The 20123-nt window shown below is 44.1% G+C and overlaps 1 protein-coding gene across 1 annotated transcript in view; it reads left to right on the top strand.

Moving 5' to 3' along the window:
• TBX18 (T-box transcription factor 18) overlaps positions 1-20123 on the top strand; it is a 111513-nt gene that overhangs the window by 48415 nt on the left and 42975 nt on the right. Inside the window, exon 5 of the mRNA XM_078648159.1 lies at positions 18472-18639. Within this exon, the coding sequence (XP_078504285.1) occupies positions 18472-18639 (168 nt within the window). The remainder of the gene's footprint in view (positions 1-18471; positions 18640-20123) is intronic.

Here is a 20123-nt window from a genome sequence, read left to right as displayed (position 1 = left end):
CGTGAAAAATTGACAGTAAATCATCAGGGGAGCATCTTGGGTCTTTGCCTTTCGTTACCGCTGGGGTGCCCGGGAGGACTGCTGACCCTCTGGTAATTGCTGGGATTGCTGACTGCCTGCCTCCCGCTGCCCGCTCCCACTACTATCTAGGGAAGCGCTGGGCGCTGCGTGGAGTGCAGGGCAGGGCACTACAATCCCCAGAACCCCTGCAAACCACGTGACCAAACAGCAGCGCCAGGAGGCGCTTTAAAATCCCGACGGACCTGCAGAGCGGGGGAGCATCTTGGGTCTTTGCCTTTCGTTACCGCTGGGGTGCCCGGGAGGACTGCTGACCCTCTGGTAATTGCTGGGATTGCTGCCTGCCTGCCTCCTGCTGCCCGCTCCCACTACTATCTAGGGAAGCGCTGGGCGCTGCGTGGAGTGCAGGGCAGGGCACTACAATCCCCAGAACCCCTGCAAACCACGTGACCAAACAGCAGAGCCAGGAGGCGCTTTAAAATCCCGACGGACCTGCAGAGCGGGGGGAGCATCTTGGGTCTTTGCCTTTCGTTACCGCTGGGGTGCCCGGGAGGACTGCTGACCCTCTGGTAATTGCTGGGATTGCTGACTGCCTGCCTCCCGCTGCCCGCTCCCACTACTATCTAGGGAAGCGCTGGGCGCTGCGTGGAGTGCAGGGCAGGGCACTATAATCCCCAGAACCCCTGCAAACCACGTGACCAAACAGCAGCGCCAGGAGGCGCTTTAAAATCCAGATGGACCTGCAGAGCGGGGGGAGCATCTTGGGTCTTTGCCTTTCGTTACCGCTGGGGTGCCCGGGAGGACTGCTGACCCTCTGGTAATTGCTGGGATTGCTGACTGCCTGCCTCCCGCTGCCCGCTCCCACTACTATCTAGGGAAGCGCTGGGCGCTGCGTGGAGTGCAGGGCAGGGCACTACAATCCCCAGAACCCCTGCAAACCACGTGACCAAACAGCAGCGCCAGGAGGCGCTTTAAAATCCCGACGGACCTCCCTCGCGGGACGCCGGGCGAAGCCCGGGCAAAGGGCGGGCCCTCTGTGGCCCTCAAAGGACTGAAGAGGACGGGACGAGCCACCCCACTTGGCCCCAACGAAGCTGGAGGTATTGGGTTGTCTTTCATTAATCCTAGTCGTTGAACTCTTTTTTATTGTTTTCTTCTCAACATGTCTATCTGGGAGGAGTTTAATGCCTTGTGTGGTACGAACTACGCCCAGGATGTGTCTACTCCCCCCATAGTGAGTAGAGATCCTGACGCGGAAAAAGACAATGATACTGGGAAATCACCTAACGCCAAATTAACGTGCACAAGCCCTTCACCATCTCCTTTCAATCCACCTTTAAATTTGCCGGTTGAGACCGTGAACATAATACCAGACTTTGCATCACCACTTCATTTGACCTTACTGGCCCAGATAGAGCAACTTTTAGTATCTGCTTTAACACCCTTGGTCACAAAAATCGACGCCCTGGGAGACAGGCTGACCATTATCGAAAAAACAGTTTTAAGGACCTACACCCCAACTGGAAATAATGCTACACCCACCCACCCCATCTTCCCCAGTAAAAATGAAAAGCTCAAGCCCATGACACGTATGACAAGCACGAAAGCGCAAACTCTTGAACCTTTAATGTCGATACCCAACCCAAGAAGCCGGAGTATTACCCTTAACTCTGTACCTGTACCTCTTAGAGACCCCAGGACCGCACCCCGGATTAATTTACCACCGGAAGCCGCCCTCTATGTGGCTGTTCTCTCCGGGGTCCCAGCATCCAGGCAGAGTAAATTGGAAACCCAACAAGACTTATTACACAAAACCATCTCCTGGCTACAACATAACAGACCATTGCCATCTGGTTTGGATGGTGGAATCTTGAGTGTTAGGAGGGTGGGGTGGCTAGGTACGTCACCCAAAGTCATCCCGGGCGACTTGATTTTAATTAAATTTAAGAGAGTGAACATTGTCCCCTACTTGAGATTTTCTCTGCCCAAAGAGGGAGATGGCCCCATTTCCATCTGGGACCTGCACGATTTCTATCCTGGCCCCCGATTCAATCTTTCCAAAACGCAATTGACATTGGACCACAATTCTTGGTGAAAGGGGTTCCAAAGTATTTAGTCCCACTAATCCATCTACCCTTTCTGATTTTGCACGTACACTGTCAAATTGATTTTTAGTTGTTTCAAGTTGGACTCTTTTTATTCTGTATATGTTCTGTTGAGTCAATTATACATGTATGTATTTTTATTTGTTGCTTTTATGGTTTAAACAAAATGAACCGAATAAAGCTTATTTGATTTTTGATTTGACAGTAAATCTGTTCGGCTTAATTGGTTGCAAAGTCTGAATTTTAAAATATCCGATGGGGTTAAGACACATGCTGCAGGATCTTTATGCTCCCAGTAAATCTCAGAAAAAATAATAATGGGGAAATAATCCTGGAGGTTAACACATTTGATGCAGAGATCTGTGCTTTTTCTAGTCTCAGTTTTGGAGTCAAAGTAACATAGAGGGTTAATGTGTATCCTGCAAAGCACACCATATAACATGCAGATGACAGAGTTGTTCAAATAATAAATTACAATGCTTCTAATATAGCACAGCGAGCCATCCATGAAGGACAAGTGACTCCTACACCTTGGAACCCTCACTGTCTCAGGCATGGTCACTGGAATTATGCGAGTCAGTGGGTGCTGTATTTTTTGCATAGTTATGGATTTTCTGCATTTTACACATAATCCATTATATGATGCATAATTTGCAGATTTTAACCAAAAAATTGTTTCTAACTCAAACAGATCAAAAGTTCCTAAAAATGTAGCTACACGTGTTGCTGTGCAGATGAAGGCACTTTGCAATGGTTGACTGTTCACCTTTCAGTTACACATTGCTGTATTTTGGTGTTAAACTAGGGTTGGATGTGATCTCATAGAAAAACTATTTAATAGAATACCATTACTGAAAAACCATTTCATCTAAATGGTTTAATGGACATTTTCAGGATGAGTGGCATTTATCATTTCATAGAAACCAATTAAGAGAATGTCTTTTTTGTTAAATTAGCTTCTGCATCCTTATGTTTTACGATGTAATTGAAATGGCTGCAGGTCTTACTTTAAGGAACATTTTTGTAGGAGGTATTTATTTGAATCCTTTGCATCAGGGGACATTTTTTCTTGTATGTATTTTACAATGTCAAACAATTACTTTAAATGCTTTTAATTTGCCTAACCATCACCACCCTTAAACACCATCAATCTCTGCCCCTAAAAATACCTCGCCACATATAAACTACACCCATCCCTGACCTCTGAACTCCACCAATCCATGAACCCTAAAAGCCCTTTCTAACCCTAAACTCCACCCATCGCTGAACCCTAAAAACCCCTCATCACAGCTAAACTTGACCCTTCTCCGACCCCTAAATTCCACCAATCCCTGAACCCTCATAGCCCTCTACTCCTAAACTCTACCCATCTCTTAACCTAAAAACACCTCACTACCCCTACACTCTACCCATTCCTAAACCCTAAAAACATCTTTCTACTTCTAAACCCCTCCCATCCCTGATCCCTTAAAATCTCACACCACCCCTAAACTCCACTCATCCCTGACCCTAAAAAAACCCTCACCACACCTGAAAATCACCCATTCATGATCTCTAAAACCCCCACCACTAGGGGTGGGCGGATTGTTTAACTCCACAAACGGAATTGGAGGAAATTCGCATTTCTGCGTTACTCTTGTAATGCGGAATAACTAATAAATTCTGCCGCTTAATTCCACCAACAGAGTTCAATTATTCAGCACTGCTTTTTGTCCTGCACTAACAGTAACGCCCACTGCTGTCACATTCTTGTAGCTAGCTCAGCAATCCATATACTGGAGCTCTGATCTGTGTACACAGGCTGAGACGAGTAGTCTGTTGTCTCTGCCTATGGGCATAGTTTACCTTTTGTCCGTTGCCTATGTCCTGACTCCCTAGCCTTCTGGAGCATTTAGGTTGGCAGAGTCCCTGGTGAACTGGTGCCAGGCGCAACTGAAGAAAGAGTAACTTTGATCAAGAGGGAGAGCAGAGATCCCAGCTAGCACACACCTACACCAAAGATGCACATTTGCCAGGCTGGCCTCCACCCAGAGAGATAATTAACAGGGTAGATGATATTGCCGAGTGCTAACTCTTCCCAGCCGGAAGCTAAATCATACAGGCAATGTGGAATGCCAACCCGCCAGCGAGTTAGTGGTTAAGCTGACCGGTATGCTTTACACTCTGCAGAATTTCTCCACACACAGCAGACTTGGCCGGGCACTGGATGAATGAAGGAAATAACTAGGATTTGCCACGGGCTGCATTTATTCACTTGGACTAATTGGATACTGAGCACACATCCAATTCAGATTCTTTTCTCATGCTCCGCTTAGGTGACACACTGCGTAGTGTCACTCCTCAGTGTTGCGACATGACACTATTGGGCTTCTACACTCCCTGTCCCCACTGCAATCTCTCAGGCTCACTTAAAGTGCTCGGTCCAGTGAACCAAAAGGTGTTATGGTGCGAAGACGATTTTATGGAGTTTGCCTTTGTCATGTCCATTTAATGTGATGCCAGACATTGATTCGTCAGTGTACTTGCTACCGTCTTGTGCTTGGTGGTTGCACCTGCATCTTCTGATATGGCAAGAGTTGGAATAACAGCATGGGATGTTTCTGCAACATTGTATTCTTAAAATGGATGTATTATCAGGTTTTGGTGTTCTGCAATGCATTGATCTTTACTTCGCCTGATGTTTCTAGTCTTATTCGTTTACTTGTGTGGGTGTCTTGCTAGGGTGCACTGAACTAGGTTGTTGCATGCAATGTTACCTTTGCAGTTACAATCCTGTTCGAATTTAGAGCTATTTAAAAAATCTCTTAAAACCTGGCTCTTTAACCTCTAATTCTTTAAGACCCAACCAGTGAGGTGCTCAAGCGCTGTGAGACCCTCTAGGGGGTGATTAGCGCGCTTAATAAATAAAATTAACACAACATAACATAACATTCAATGTTAATAACCTCATCGCTGCTAGAGAGTTTCCCCTGCTGTGCTGGATAGCAATAAAAACGGGTGTGGTCATGACGAGCTCAGCTCGTCATAAGCACACAAGCACTGTGCTGCATGACGAGCTGAGCTCGTCATGAGCATGTTAGGGGCTAACTTCTGTTTCAGACTCTTATGCTGTTACATGTTGTGTTACTCACAGGGTCGGAACTTCGTCAGCCAATGGAACTCAGCGAAATTTCACTGAGTTTTTCTGTAACTCTGTGGAATTTCACGGAGTGAATCTCGGCGAGCTCCGCCCAGGCCTACTCGCCACCACTAAATTCCCTAATCCCTGGTCACCAAAACCCTTTCTACATATACACTCCGCTTATCACTAAACACTTAAAACCCCACACCAGCCTAAGCTCCACCCATTCCCAAAAAATCTTCACCACCCTAAAACTCTACCCATTGCTGAACCTAAAAAACACTCACCAATACGAAACAACATCCATCTGTAAAACCTAAAATAATTCAACACTCCTACCTGCCACCCATCCCTGAATCTTCACCCCCTAAACTCCCCTCATCCATGAAAACTAAAAAACCCTCACCACCCTAAACTCAAACCATGCCTGTTGGAGTAGGCAGAGTATAAAACGCAGCCTGACAGCCACGCGCAGCAGACACACGCTGGGAAAGGCGATGATGTTTTAATACTGGGGTAAATCTTTAAAACCCTTTTAAAAACTGTACCTTCATTGTATTTTGCACATCCTTCCTACTTTCCTCCTCTGACGCCCCTTTCGCCTCGCGCTCCTCGGTCCACCACGGGGTTTCCCTGATTGTTGTGGAGGGAGCGCACGGCAGGCAGCACTTCCGGGCTAGAGGTTGGAGGAGGCAGAGTATAAAACGCAGCCTGACAGCCACGCACAGCAGACGCACGCTGGGAAAGGCGATGATGTTTTAATGCTGGGGTAAATCTTTAAAACCCTTTTAAAAACTGTACCTTCATTGTATTTTGCACATCCTTCCTACTTTCTTCCTCTGACGCCCCTTTCGCCTCGCGCTCCTCGGTCCACCACGGGGTTTACCCGATTGTTGTGGAGGGAGCGCACGGCAGGCAGTACTTCCGGGCTAGAGGTTGGAGGAGGAAGAGTATAAAACGCAGCCTGACAGCCACGCGCAGCAGACGCACGCTGGGAAAGGCGATGATGTTTTAATGCTGGGGTAAATCTTTAAAACCCTTTTAAAAACTGTACCTTCATTGTATTTTGCACATCCTTCCTACTTTCTTCCTCTGACGCCCCTTTCGCCTCGCGCTCCTCGGTCCACCACGGGGTTTACCCGATTGTTGTGGAGGGAGCGCACGGCAGGCAGTACTTCCGGGCTAGAGGTTGGAGGAGGCAGAGTATAAAACGCAGCCTGACAGCCACGCGCAGCAGACGCACGCTGGGAAAGGTGATGATGTTTTAATGCTGGGGTAAATCTTTAAAACCCTTTTAAAAACTGTACCTTCATTGTATTTTGCACATCCTTCCTACTTTCTTCCTCTGCCGCCCCTTTCGCCTCGCGCTCCTCGGTCCACCACGGGGTTTCCCCGATTGTTGTGGAGGGAGCGCATGGCAGATAGCTCTTCCGGGCTAGAGGTTGGAGGAGGCAGAGTATAAAACGCAGCCAGACAGCCACGCGCAGCAGACGCACGCTGGGAAAGGCGATGATGTTTTAATGCTGGGGTAAATCTTTAAAACCCTTGCGTAGCCTGGCGGCTACGTGCAGCGGACGCGCGCAGCGGACGCGCCGGCGGCGCACCAAAGGCGTGCCTAAGGCAAGCCCGTCTGCGCCCGTCCGCGCCAGTCTGCAGCCAGGAGCCAGGACCTCTGCCATATTTACGATTAAAGAGCCCATTGATCCCAGGATAAACCTTAAATATACCAGACAGGAGCTAATTGCCCTCAGTTACCCACTCCCCACGTTTGACACACGCACAACTACTCCTCTCTGCAGGCACAAATTCCCTGTTGCAGTGGAAGGCCCCCTTGCATGCAAACATTGCAAGTTCCAGACCAACCCACCACTGTCTTCAAACAAACCTGACACTATAATTCTGCCTGCTATCTCGGACGCCACCAAAGCAAGCTGGAATTGCTTTCTAGCCAACGTGCATTCCCTCCCCAAGCATGCTACTAATATCTGGGACCTTATATCCTCTTCCGGCCCAGACATCAGCTTTCTTACTGAAACATGGATCAAACCGGCCTCTACCCCGGCCATCGCCATTGCACTTCCTGATGGCTATCGCATCTTAAAAGCAGACAGGCCACGGAAAAAAGGCGGAGGCATTGCCATCATATATAAGGATCCTATGAAGGCCTACATGTTAGACCAAATCTGCAATGACACCATAGAAATCCTTATATTTAAAATAGACATCCACTCTCAGTTGAGCTGGAAAGGAGCTTTGGCCTATCGCCTGCCAGGCCCGCTCTCTCCTTCTCTGCCTCATCTAGTAAATATGATCGCTCCTCACGTGATATCCTCCAACAAATTCCTCCTACTCTGAGACTTTAATGTACATAGCGAGATCCCTACAGATCCAGAAGCAGCGTCCCTCCTGTCAGAAATGACTGCATTAGGGCTGACCAAAATAAACAATGCGCCTACACATACTTCAGGTCACACACTAGATCTGATCTTTTCCAACTCCCCAGAGACAACTTATTACTCCACCAGACCCCTTTTATGGTCAGACCACTCTATAATCGATTTCAATCTTAAAGGCCCCTACGAATGCGCAGCTAAGATAAACCCACCCAGACAGGCCCACAGACAATGGCACACACTATCACCTGTCCTTTTTCACAATAATTTTACTCCCCCTGATGAGCCAACCTTAGACACTGTGGACAAACGTCTTAAGGCCCTTCAGGACGCAGTTAAATCTACCATTGACACCCTCATTCCCCTTAAACAAACCTCTCACGCCCCCAAGTGCACCCAGACCCCCTGGTACTCGTCCGCACTTAGAGAAGAAAAAAGTACATGTAAAATGCTTGAGCGCCTCAGGCGCCGCACTAAGGACGCTTATGACAAGGAGCAATTCAAGGCTGGCCTTGGTACCTACCATAAGAACCTAAAGGCGGCCCGGAAAAAGCACATAGCCACCCAACTGGAGCAAGCCGACAACGGTCCTAAAACCCTCTTCAAGGTCCTTAACAGCCTCATTAATCCCACTGCCTGCAGTCCGGCGGAAGAACCCACTCAATCTCTGTGCGATGAAATAGCCAGTCATTTCTCCCAAAAAATCGATGATATCTACAATAAAATATCTGCTTCTAATGCCAATCTCAGCCACAACTCAGTCACTGATCCTGCCCACAGACAACTAAGTCTCATCATCCTGGACAAATTTCCCCTGCTGACTATTCCCGAAACCGAATCCCTTCTTTCCTCAGCCTAATCAGGCTCTCCCAAAGATCTTCTCCCAGCCAAAATGACCAAAAAACTCGCAGTCGAACTGGCCGGACCATTATGTGCAGTCCTGAATAGCTCCATCAAATAAGGCAAGCTGCTGGATGAGTGGAAAGCAGCTCAGATTATGCCCATCAGGAAAAACAACAAACTCTCTCCTGAAATCATTACCAATTACTGGCCAATCTCACTTCTCCCCCTCTACAGTAAGCTATTGGAAAAACACATCAACACCCACCTTTCCAACTTTTTCGAATCCTCCAACTGTCTGGACCCCACATAATCGGGAATCCGTCCTAAATACAGCACTGAGTCCGCCCTGGTCAATGTGATCGATGACATTCGTATGCAGGCGGACGCTGGTCGAGCGGTAATTCTCATACTGCTCGACCTCTCCGCTGCATTCGATACCGTCTCACATCAGATATTGCTTGGTAGATTAGAAGCAGTTGGGATCCAGGACACGGCACTAGACTGGATAAGGGACTTCCTTAGTGGCAGAACACAAACGGTTCATCTCGGACCTTACAGCTCAGAAACCACCTCAGTGACCAAAGGAGTCCCGCAAGGCTCCTGCCTCAACCCCTCGCTTTTCAATATTTATGTAGCCCCTCTCGCCGCACTCCTCAGGAAAAGCGGGTTCATCCCAATCACGTATGAGGATGACACACAGCTCCTCTTCACCTTCGACAAAGACACCCCGAACATTAAAAACTCTTTCCACGAAGGAATGAGGACAATAACCACCTGGATGAGCAGAAACTTCCTGCAACTAAATGCGGGCAAGACCGAGATAATGCTCTTCAGAGAAGCAGTCTCTACTTGGTCCCCCAGTTGGTGGCTGGAAGAAATGGGCCAGGCACCATCACCCAAGCTAGTTGTCAAAAACCTTGGAGTTCGAATCGACAGCAAACTCAACTTCGATGAACATATAGCCACCACAAAACGAGCCTGCTTTCACGCACTCAGCCTTCTCCGCAAAGTTTTTCACTTTCTCCCCACGTCCACCCGAAAAACTCTGGTTCATGCCCTGGTTCTCAGCCGCCTAGACTTTAGAAACGCCCTGCTCATCGCTGCCAAAGAATCTGCCCTGGACAGCCTTCAGGTGGTGCAGAACACTGCTGCCCGCCTAGTAACCAGCTCACCGTACCACACCCCCTCACTGCCCCTGCTCCGTAAACTCCACTGGTTACCTATTTGCATGAGAATCAAATTCAAAATCTGTTGCCTTGTGTTTAAGGGCCTTAACCAGCTTGGCCCCTTATACTTGACCAACAAACTGGCCAGACACTCACCTTTGCGCACTCTCCGCTCACAGGGGAAAGGCCTTCTCTCCATCCCACGAATAAAACAAACCAGATTGGGAGGCAAATCATTCTCCCATCTGGCGCCCCAATTCTGGAATCAGCTCCCATTGGGCATTCGCCTCTGTACTAACTACCTTAGCTTCAGAAAAAAACTAAAAACCTCACTCTTCAGCTAATATTCCCCCACTGCTTTTCCTGCTACGTCCACAACATGGAGATACCCCATGTGGGGTGATTCAGGCGCTCTACAAATGACATAAATAAAATAAATAAATAAATAAAAAACCCTTACCACCACTAAACTCGACCAATCCCTGAACCTAAAAAATCTGCACTCTCCCTAATCTTCCTCTAAGTGTGTAATTTTTAAAGTTTCCATACAAATATATTTTCTCAATGATATTTCCATTAATTTACAATATATATAAGTATTTTCTTCATATTGCATTTTCTTTAAATTGATTTTCCATGATTTGGTTTTCTCCAATGTAGTTTCTCAGTATTTGATTTTCCATTAATTCACTTACATCAGTAAACTAGTACTAATAAGGTTAAACCTTTGTCCAGACGGTGTTAAGATGTGTAAATAATACAATATAATGAACTGGTACTATCACAAAATGTGCCACATTATGCCACATTATTTGTATTTTTGCCACATAATTTAATAAACTATTCTGCATAAGTTTGTACTTCATTGCTGCTTGATTCCAGTGGCCCTGGTCATATGTTACACATCCTCTTATTGATTTACACAGACATGATTTATTGTCACTGTAAAGCGCTCTGACACCATCAATTGAGATGAGTCGCGCAATAACAGAAATAAAACAAAAAAGTGGTATTTAAAGTGTTATTTGTGTAAATACTGTGACAGGCCAACACATTTGCCTTTCTTACATTGCATGCATATCTCTTGCATACAGTGCCTGAATAAAATCAAAACCATGCCTCTCTTAAGTAGTTATGAAGTAATAACAAGCTGTGTGCCTTTGTTCCCCCTCTATTGTATTTGCAGCTAGGTGTAAGGCTCCAGATAGCTTCCAGCCAGGATATTGGAACAAAAGGAGGCCTGATGGCCTCTTAAATTCAGCCTTTGTTTTTGGTCCAGCTGGAATGTAAAATAGTGAAACCCCCTCGCTGCCTACACGTTTCTGCTGGGTATGAAAGCCGACAACATGCAGGCATTGCTGAATGTGTCCCAGTGTCTGTAAATTACAGCAGGGTGAATTTAGCATATTTCAGAGGGACCCACCATCTTGGCACAGTAGGCAGCATCCACACTGTGAAAGTAGAGGGTGGATGTGGTCTACCAGCGTAAACCCCTGACTTGTGTTAGCTTTACAAATGCTTGTTTTAACTTCAAAGTGGAGCTTAATCTGTAAAAGTGTTTGTGAATACCGGCAACCTATTAACGTGGATGTCTGCTGAATTTTACAAGGCAACCCCAAATTTAAGAGATCAATTACTGACTAATTATAAATTCAAAAGGGTAGAAAACCTGCCATTATCGGCAGTTTCCGGTGCACTCTGTCCTTTGAAAGTGCAACTCATTTTATGACTCAAAACACAGAATTGTGAAGCGCAAGTTACGTTTTTATGCACAGAAATTGTTTCTGGTTTATTTTCTAAGGGACCGAGTTCCCTTATGTCCCAAAATTGTGAACATTCTCAAACAGTCGAAGCACCATCATTCATCACTTTTATATATACATACTCGGTAAAAACAGGGATAGTAAATTAACTTATACACTATTTCCATAGGGAAAGAGGTGATATTAACCGTCAGAAACCTTTCAGAACAGGGATGTCACTTTGCTTTAGGTTTAGGGCATAAATTAATCACTTTTGACTTCCTCTATTTAGGAGGAATTGCAGCCCTGCCAAGTACCACGCATCATGGGCCAGACTAACACATTTTAGTACTGGCATCCGCATCACCCCAATAAAATTCATTAGTCACGCATAATAGCTCCCATGGGTCACCCCAGTATGAGGCAGAAGGAGGCTGAATTGCACAAAAGCAGCCAACATGATGTTTTTAAAATGACCTTGCTCTGTCAGAAGTGCTTGTGGCGCTTCTACTGCTGCCCAGATCCTCCGATAAATAGTTTTGCGTTGGACATAGAGGAGGGGTGAGCGCGGGACTCTGTTGTTGTTTTCAAAATAATTAAGGCTGAGGCTCATCTACTCCTGGTCAGTCAAGCTTCTCTGCATAGACCATGTGGTCAGAGGAGCCTAGTCAGGTAAACATGAACAACAGCCGGGTCATTATGCGGACAGTGTGGCAAAGTGGGGAGCTGATGAGATGAGCCACAGGACAATGACAGCTCCATGGGATGAGCCCTCAAGAATTAAATCTGAATAAAAGGAATATCTCATTCAATAGTTAAAGACAGACGGTTCCTCTCACAACGGTGACCTGCCCAGCAGCTGGGGAATATAACTCGAACTCATTATTTTTCTTATTATTAACTGCTTTAAAATCTAAGGATTCTTTAATACTTCATCTCATTCCCCCAGTGCCCCCAGCAGCACAACATAGGTGTATCACACCTGACCTTGCTGTCTAAACTTGATCCAAAGAAGTCTCAGACCATGAATCTGCTTATGGCCTGGTGGTGTATCTCATAATCCATAAACTGACGTACCTAGCAATAACCCTCACACTATTTAAAAAAAATAGTAAGTTCTACTACAGGCCTTCCATTTCTACGTCTCATTATAATAAAAAAAAACTAAGAGGCATTCCATTTCTAGGCTTTAAAATAAAGGTTTATTCTCAACTGTTCGTCCACAATTGACTTTTCCCTTTCTAAATTACTTTTCGATGTGCATGTTGCAGACCTGCTCACTTATCACTTTAGTGCACAAAAAAGAGTAATTTGTGAAATGTAACTATATGGACATAGCAGCTTTGCTCCAATTGTGCACTGAGTGTCACACCTAAGAAATTGAAACGTCATACATCATCACCCTGAAAACATAGAAATGTCACACACAATCACAATGAAAACTTGGCAGCTATGCCAGAGTACTCTACAATCACAACAAGGACTCGACAGTTACCCGAGTTGAAGAATGAGAAGGCAAGTGAAAACCTTCCAATAGCGCACACGTACCTCGAGGTGTGGTCTCTCGGCGCTGAGGAGGACTCCGAGGCCCCAGAGAGAGTCAGACGCACGTGCCTCCGTCTGACGCGACACCGCGTTGATTGGCCTGAGCGCGCGGCGTGCGGGATCGCCGTTGATTTAGGGTGCCCTCTGACCCAGCGCCCGCACAGCTGAGGCGCATTAGTCTGGCTGTGCGCGCGCGAGGGCCCAGGGCGGGCTCCCTGGTGTTTGCATTCGACACCGTCTAATACGACAAAATCTCTTAATATTAACTCTGCCTCTCTGCCCCTCCTAGCAGGAACATGACAGATGTAAGCCCGGGCTTTCCAGCAAACCGCACAATGCAGACATTCTTGATACCTTTGCAAGTAATTAGACCAAGGAATTGTTTTAAGACAGGATATGCCCTCGCAGGCAAACCGTGTGCCATAAATAGACGAGCTTAAAACTGGCCCTCCTTCAAAGAGGGAATTAATTGAGCTCTTGAAGGACGCGAGTTCCGACAACTGAACTTTATTCACGGAGGTTATGATATAAAACTAGCGAAGAATACCCTCTGACAGGCTGTGCAAGGCGAGGTGTGTTTTGGGGGAGGGGGCCCCGACCCTCCCATTGAGCTGCACACGCTGCAAGCATAACTCTTCCTGCCTGAAATGCGACCGGGCTCAGCGTGCACACTCTTTCACCCACATCTGTGGTTGGCAATCACCGTCCATGTAATCCGAATTAGCAGCGACACCAAGACAGCCTCTGCCAAAAATATTCTCTCTGTTTGCCCCATAAACTGTACCCATTTGAAGCTACAATATGCTTGCAAATTTCAGACCTGCCCATTTGTAATTGTTCTAGGTCTTTTTAAAAACAAAATAGAACAATTTATGTGATTAATGAAAAACGCAATATTGATTGCAAATATTTTTAACGATATTTAAATTAAAGTAATGCAACGTTTGCGTGTAAAGTGCATATTTAGAGGTATCCATCAGCCCATCTGCTGGTTGCTATGTAAAAATGTTAGTAACAAATCTGGAAGCACTGTGTGTGTCCGGCACGATAGAAACCGACATATTTGGTTTAAAAAGAAATGTTAATATTTACAGTTCGTTTCCCTGTTGAAAATTCCAGTTGTCATTGATAGTTTCTATCGTTGTTTAATGCTGACTGTTGGTTTGAATTGGTTTTAATGGGCTACTATCATTTGGGGTTTTCTCAGGGTGTAGTTTGTACGCAAATGCTCCAAAATATTATTTCACATTTGGATCCAATGACAAGCTTTAGATAGATAGATAGATAGATAGATAGATAGATTTGCAAAAGCAAGGATGCAGTTAATAAACCGAAACCTTGACAAACCTGGGATTATCAAGTAGAGATCAAAGCAACTCTTTCATGTAGTCATCTGGGATTTCCATTTTCTGGAACTCATGTTTGCATTATTTCCTTTCTTTTGGTTATATCTCGGGCACAGTTTTTTTTCAATATTTCCAGATGCCTTGTTTGATGAGGAACAGGGCCATCTGGCTGCTGCTTGATTGTTTTCTCTGTTGCCATCTACTATTACTATCAAAGGTTAAATATTCAATAGCAACGATTGTTGCCTGATGACTAGTACTTGGCGGAGTACTCCCTAGATCCTCCTCGAGTAAGTTTAACCTTTCTGTTCTTGTTAAAGTACGGGCAATATTTTGTTAGGATCCTCATACGGGTTTTATGCCTGTAAATTCAGTGACAACCCCCATATGTGAAGATGACCCAGATTGAGAGAGCAATGTTGTTTACGCCTCCTTCATCTATCGTATATTAATACGCTGTTTGGTTTCCCACAGCGTTCATTTAATTATCATTATTTGAACATACAGTGATTGCAGCTTACACACAACCTTTGCATACAGGCACCCTGTTAATCACGTGCATTTTGTGTTTGGAGTGCTGGTTCATAATATTCAAAGAAGTTTGCATTCCTTCACCCCCTTGGCCTTGCACACTCATTCATAGGCATTTTCCAGTTCCTCTTTCAAATGAGTGTTGGCATGTGATGTAGAGAGCAGCTGCCCAATTACTCAGGAAAGATAGTACATTTGAATGAGATCATTGGGCATCTATTTTGAACAAACAGATACGATGTTTGCTATTCCAAATATCGTGTCATTACCATCTTACCGGTCCCATCCTACCAATTCCATAGATAAGTAGTTGCATTAATAATCACTTGGTTTCCCTGTCACCAACTAAACTGAATTGATAGTGCTTTAGCTTAAAAAAAATACAATGTTATATGATATTACAGGTACTTACTTTTCTATGGCACACAAGAAGACGATGCCTTCAGATGATGTAAAGCCAAAGTGTACACAAGATATTATGCATACTCTGTTATGCGAAAGGAAGTTCTTTTTTAAAATAAACATGCATTTTATGGGGATAGTTTTACCAAATTTTATCTAAACAAACATGCAGGGCCAGCCGTTACCACGGTTGAGATGGGCCTATGCCCAACACAGTGATCTTTAGAGAGCCATAGGAGCAACCAGCTCAGTTTCCCTCTGGCATGGTTCTAAAGAAAAGTGTGTTCAGCGTTGTTTTTGAAGGCTGATGGTACTTGTGTCCACGTTTTGTCTGATTTTCTTCTCATGGTCCTTTTTTGGTTTGTCTCACTTACCTTCCTCTGATCCCTCCCACTTTTTCAACACACAACAATTATAGATGACAAGTCGGAGGAGACACCAAAATTTAGTTTCGCCCAGGACGCTATATGTGCAACAAGTTTACGTTTTAGGTCATCACCACATGTGCGGAACATACTTAACATGTAGAACACACCCCTTAATCTGTTTAATTTAACATGTATTCAATGAAACCCACAAAAGGCGTGAATAATTTCAGCCAGCAGTGTTTTTTTGCCTGCTTTTATATATGAAAAAAATCTTGGCGGAGCCTAGTGTCAAAGGGCATACATGTTGTCAGTGAACACTACATTTTATTTTATTTTTTTGTACATTTTTAGCACCTAGCAAAATAATACATGTTTATATGTGTGGAGGAGCGTGCAATATGAACAGCAATTCTATACTTGCAATTCTAGTGGACGATCGTATATCCTAACATTTCAATTCTGCAAAGATTAAAAAAAACGATAAAAAAAATGTAAGAGTTTATTTTGATTTATAAAAACCATGAAACAACATCATATTTATACATCAAAAACAAGGTTTTAGGTCACATTTAGGTATTTAATTCAGCTGGGTTTACAGAACACTCTGTCACAGACTGAATATACCAGTTCTCAATCGCTGGACTGAAAAGGTGGTTTTGTTCATATTTGAAATGAAGGTAGACGGTAGGCGGTAAGCAGTAGTTACATTAGTCAGAAAATCTAAAACAGAACTACATGGTCTCTGTATTCTGCCATTTCCATTTTTCCCCACCAGTGACTCTTTAGAGCCAGTAGTGGGGTGCGATTTAGTTAAATAAGCGAAAAAGCTATTTGTATGGTCATTTCATGTGCTTCTACTAGAGATATTTTAGTTTTTCCAAACTCTCTGTAAATATCTCCAAAGATATAATGGTGGTTTAAGGGGCACTGTTGTCATATCCGTAAGAACCGATTCCCTTGCTTTCAATTTTAAAATACCCTTCAATTCCTTCTTCAATATTTCTTCTTTTATTAGCCCACCTGGAATCAAGAGTCTCAACAGTCTTGAGTTGATACTTTGCAGAACCAACCTACTCATGCTTTATCGGGCCATGACTGATTGCCATTATGTGTTTTGAGAGAGCCATTTATAGGCTTCCTGATTTCTTTAAGGAAGATAACAGAGTCACAGATTGACTTTTCATTACCAGTACTAAACCGTAGTTCTAAATAAGTTGCTTCGGTAGGAGTGTCATTATAATAGTTATACAAAAGGGTTGATGCTGTTCCTCCACGTAAGAAGTGAATGTGCCCAATCAGAATGTGTCTTCTGTACCTGCTATGGTACAGGACAATGAAGTTTCAACCTAATTAGAGAAGCAACAATGCCCCTTAGGTAGGACAGAGGACCGCTGTTCGCTGCAGAGACAGAGTAAATTGGTGAATTACCTTCCTCTGCTGGCATCCGCTGTACTGTAGGGGGTACCGTTGACACATTTTGATTGGGCACATTCACTTTACACTTCTGATTCCAATCAGGTGTACGGTAGGCGCCAACAACCTGGTCCTGGAGAAATGCCTAAGATCCTGTTGGGCCATAAGGCATGAAACATGTAGACCCTACGTCACATATCTAAATTATTAAAGCATCGTCCGGTACCCTTAGGGTACCCTTAGACTATTTTAAATAACTTACTACACATCTCTAAACTTACATCCTCACTTGCACTCCTCATTACGGCTACAATCAGAAGATCTGAGATAAAAAGCGTCCTTGAGGGGCCAGTTGGGCATTCGGCCCAATGAGGAGCAGCCAAATGATGAAACATTACACCCACCTGGGTGTGAGAGGGCAATCACTACTGATCACTCAAATCCAGCTGATCAGCTCCTCAGTCCCGACTGCCAGCTTCACGTCTTCTCTCCTTTTTTCTATCTTTCCTGGAGGAACAGCATCCCCGTTTTGCGTAATTCGTTTTTGATCAACGGCAAAGAGAACCATGGTTTTAATCTTTTGTTCACAGAAAGACTTTTAAATCATGAAAGTAAAGGCTTTCTTATGTAAGTGCTTCTTGTGATATACACTATCAGATATGTGGTGCGAGGATCATCATCTGAACAAAGAAAATAATGTCTGGCTCTGTAGTACTTTTATTATTCAATAACATGTTAGTATTGATATGCATTTTTTAAAATTAAGAATCTTTGTTGGAAATATTTTTGCATTGGAAGTGGCAGGCAGTACATAAGAGCTTGGAAGTAGATGGTGAGATATATCCAGTTGATTTGGGTGATGATACAATGAGACATATGCTTAACAGGATCCTCACCTAAGAGCCTATTGCAATAGTCCACTTCTAGTCTGCAGATGAAAGGACAGAGGAAGGACGATTCCGGGAGCTCATTGGATGCATATCCAATGAATTGGACCAGGTGCCTCATGAGGTTCTGTTTGACAGCATATGTGGGATGCCTGGTGACATGAGGGTGATGGTGTTCCAGTGGTTTCTGGATGTAAGACTGCAGCCTTTTCAGGACAGTATATCAGTAAAGTTATTGAGTATCATCAAACTCGCAAACATTCAGAAATTGTTCATACACAACTTTTGATATACCCGGAAACACCTGTAAACCCTTTACTGCTGAACTGCTAAGAGTAGCGTTCAAATAAGAAATTAAGGATGTATAAGAATGAGCAGGTAGTGTGTATAGCTGAATTTAGGAATTTAAAGTAGCTTACTATTCTGAAATCCTAAACTTTTTTGAATATATGATTTTTGCAGTCATTATTTTTCAGTCTATGTTTCAAGTTTGAAATATTGAGCACTACCAAGAATACATGTTTGTATTAAGTGTACAACACAATTATTTGGCTTTTCCTTTCTAATTTTTTTTTAAATGTCTTTCTTTAGATTATCCTTCATTCTATGCATAAATATCAACCCCGTGTCCACGTCATTCGCAAAGACTGTGGTGAGGACCTTTCGCCTGTCAAGCCTATTCCTTCAAAAGAAGGAGTCAAGGCCTTTTCCTTCTCTGAAACCATTTTTACCACTGTAACTGCATACCAGAACCAACAGGTAATTTTTTTTTCTGCATTGCTTCAGACGATTCCAATATGAATACAATCCACATTCTATGAAATTGTGTGTAGAAGGAATGATTTTCAAAAGCACATATATCTTTAGAACTAGTAAAGCCGTTCTACACTACTTCATGACTCGATTGTACTGTGAGTGTGGTACATTTCAAAGTACCTAATTTTGGCTTTGAATTTCATGTACAGAGGTTGATCAGTGATGGTATATTCTTGGAGGATGCTGTGGCTATATATTCTCAAATATAGATTAACAATAATTATCATTGAACAGTTTTATTTTCCAGTCTCGGTTATATCATTGTAAACAAAGCATACGTCTTTTAGAAACTCTTTTGTTCAATAGTTTACTAATATATGATAGTTTCACAGTTAAACATGTTTGCACCAAATTCGGGATCAATCTGGTTTCTCTTATGTAGTTGCAGTCTGTACTGTACTGTAGTGTGCATACCTTTATAAATGGCACTGGGAACAATGGTGTTTTGAAATACTTAGGTAGTATGGACATTCTGTGTCTGCTCTGCGTAATCACCTTGGAAAACTTTGCAAGGTATTTTTGAGTCGTACACATGTTTCGTCGGTGTGTGCTCACTTCAGTCAATCCAATGCCGCCACACAGTCTCAAAGCTGGATGTCAGGTGTTTTTGGGTACATCACAAGAGATGGATAAGTGCTGGGGCTATGCAGAAACATCCAAAGTGAAACAGTCCCAGGGTCAATTGGGCACCCTCCATGATAAAATGTCATTTAGGTCCATATAAAAGGGGAGAGTGCGGTCTTCTGGCAGGAATAGAGGTGATAACACCTCTGTAGTCTGATTGGCTCTGGGAGGCTGATAACAGAGAAATTCAGGAAAGGCCTGTAAACTTCCTAACTACAGAAACAACGAGGGGATAGACCACAGGGTGGTAAGAGTCAGCCTATAGAGAGATACTGGTTTGCTCCAAAGGCACTTGACCTCCTCCCTTATCCTTAGAAAAGCAATTGTTCTCTCTCACTTAGACAACTGTGAGAGCTTTGTGAAAGGACCATCTCCTTGTTCTTGAGTGCCATAAGTATGACTGGACAACAACTGCAACATGCCGACCTCAGATGGCCTCTAACTGAAAGTCAGCAGGTTCTCACGGCAAGACTAGAAGTTGCTGAGCCTTCGTTTTTCTTGCTGTGAGTTGGGGAAGGGTCTCAGTATGCAGTCTACCTCCTTGTCCTCATGCAAGAGGAATTATAAGCATTCTTCCTCATTCCTATAGGCATTCCCTGTCTCTTATATAGACCATTAATGACGTTATGCCCCTAGTCTAGTCCTTTCTTTTCTTCAGTATTTGTACACAGAATTCTAGTTGAAACAGAAAATGTGAGCTAATATTTTAGCTGATTTCCAAAGTTAGTCGTAGCTGTTGCAAAAATAACCAGCCCCTCAGGTCTTATGCAGCACATGATCACTCAGAGCAAACAAACTAAACC

Source organism: Lissotriton helveticus, chromosome 6 (assembly GCF_964261635.1).
Source record: "Lissotriton helveticus chromosome 6, aLisHel1.1, whole genome shotgun sequence".
In the NCBI taxonomy this organism is placed as follows: domain Eukaryota; kingdom Metazoa; phylum Chordata; class Amphibia; order Caudata; family Salamandridae; genus Lissotriton; species Lissotriton helveticus.
Note: the sequence above shows the minus strand (reverse complement) of the source record. Positions and strands in the feature narration are given on the sequence as shown.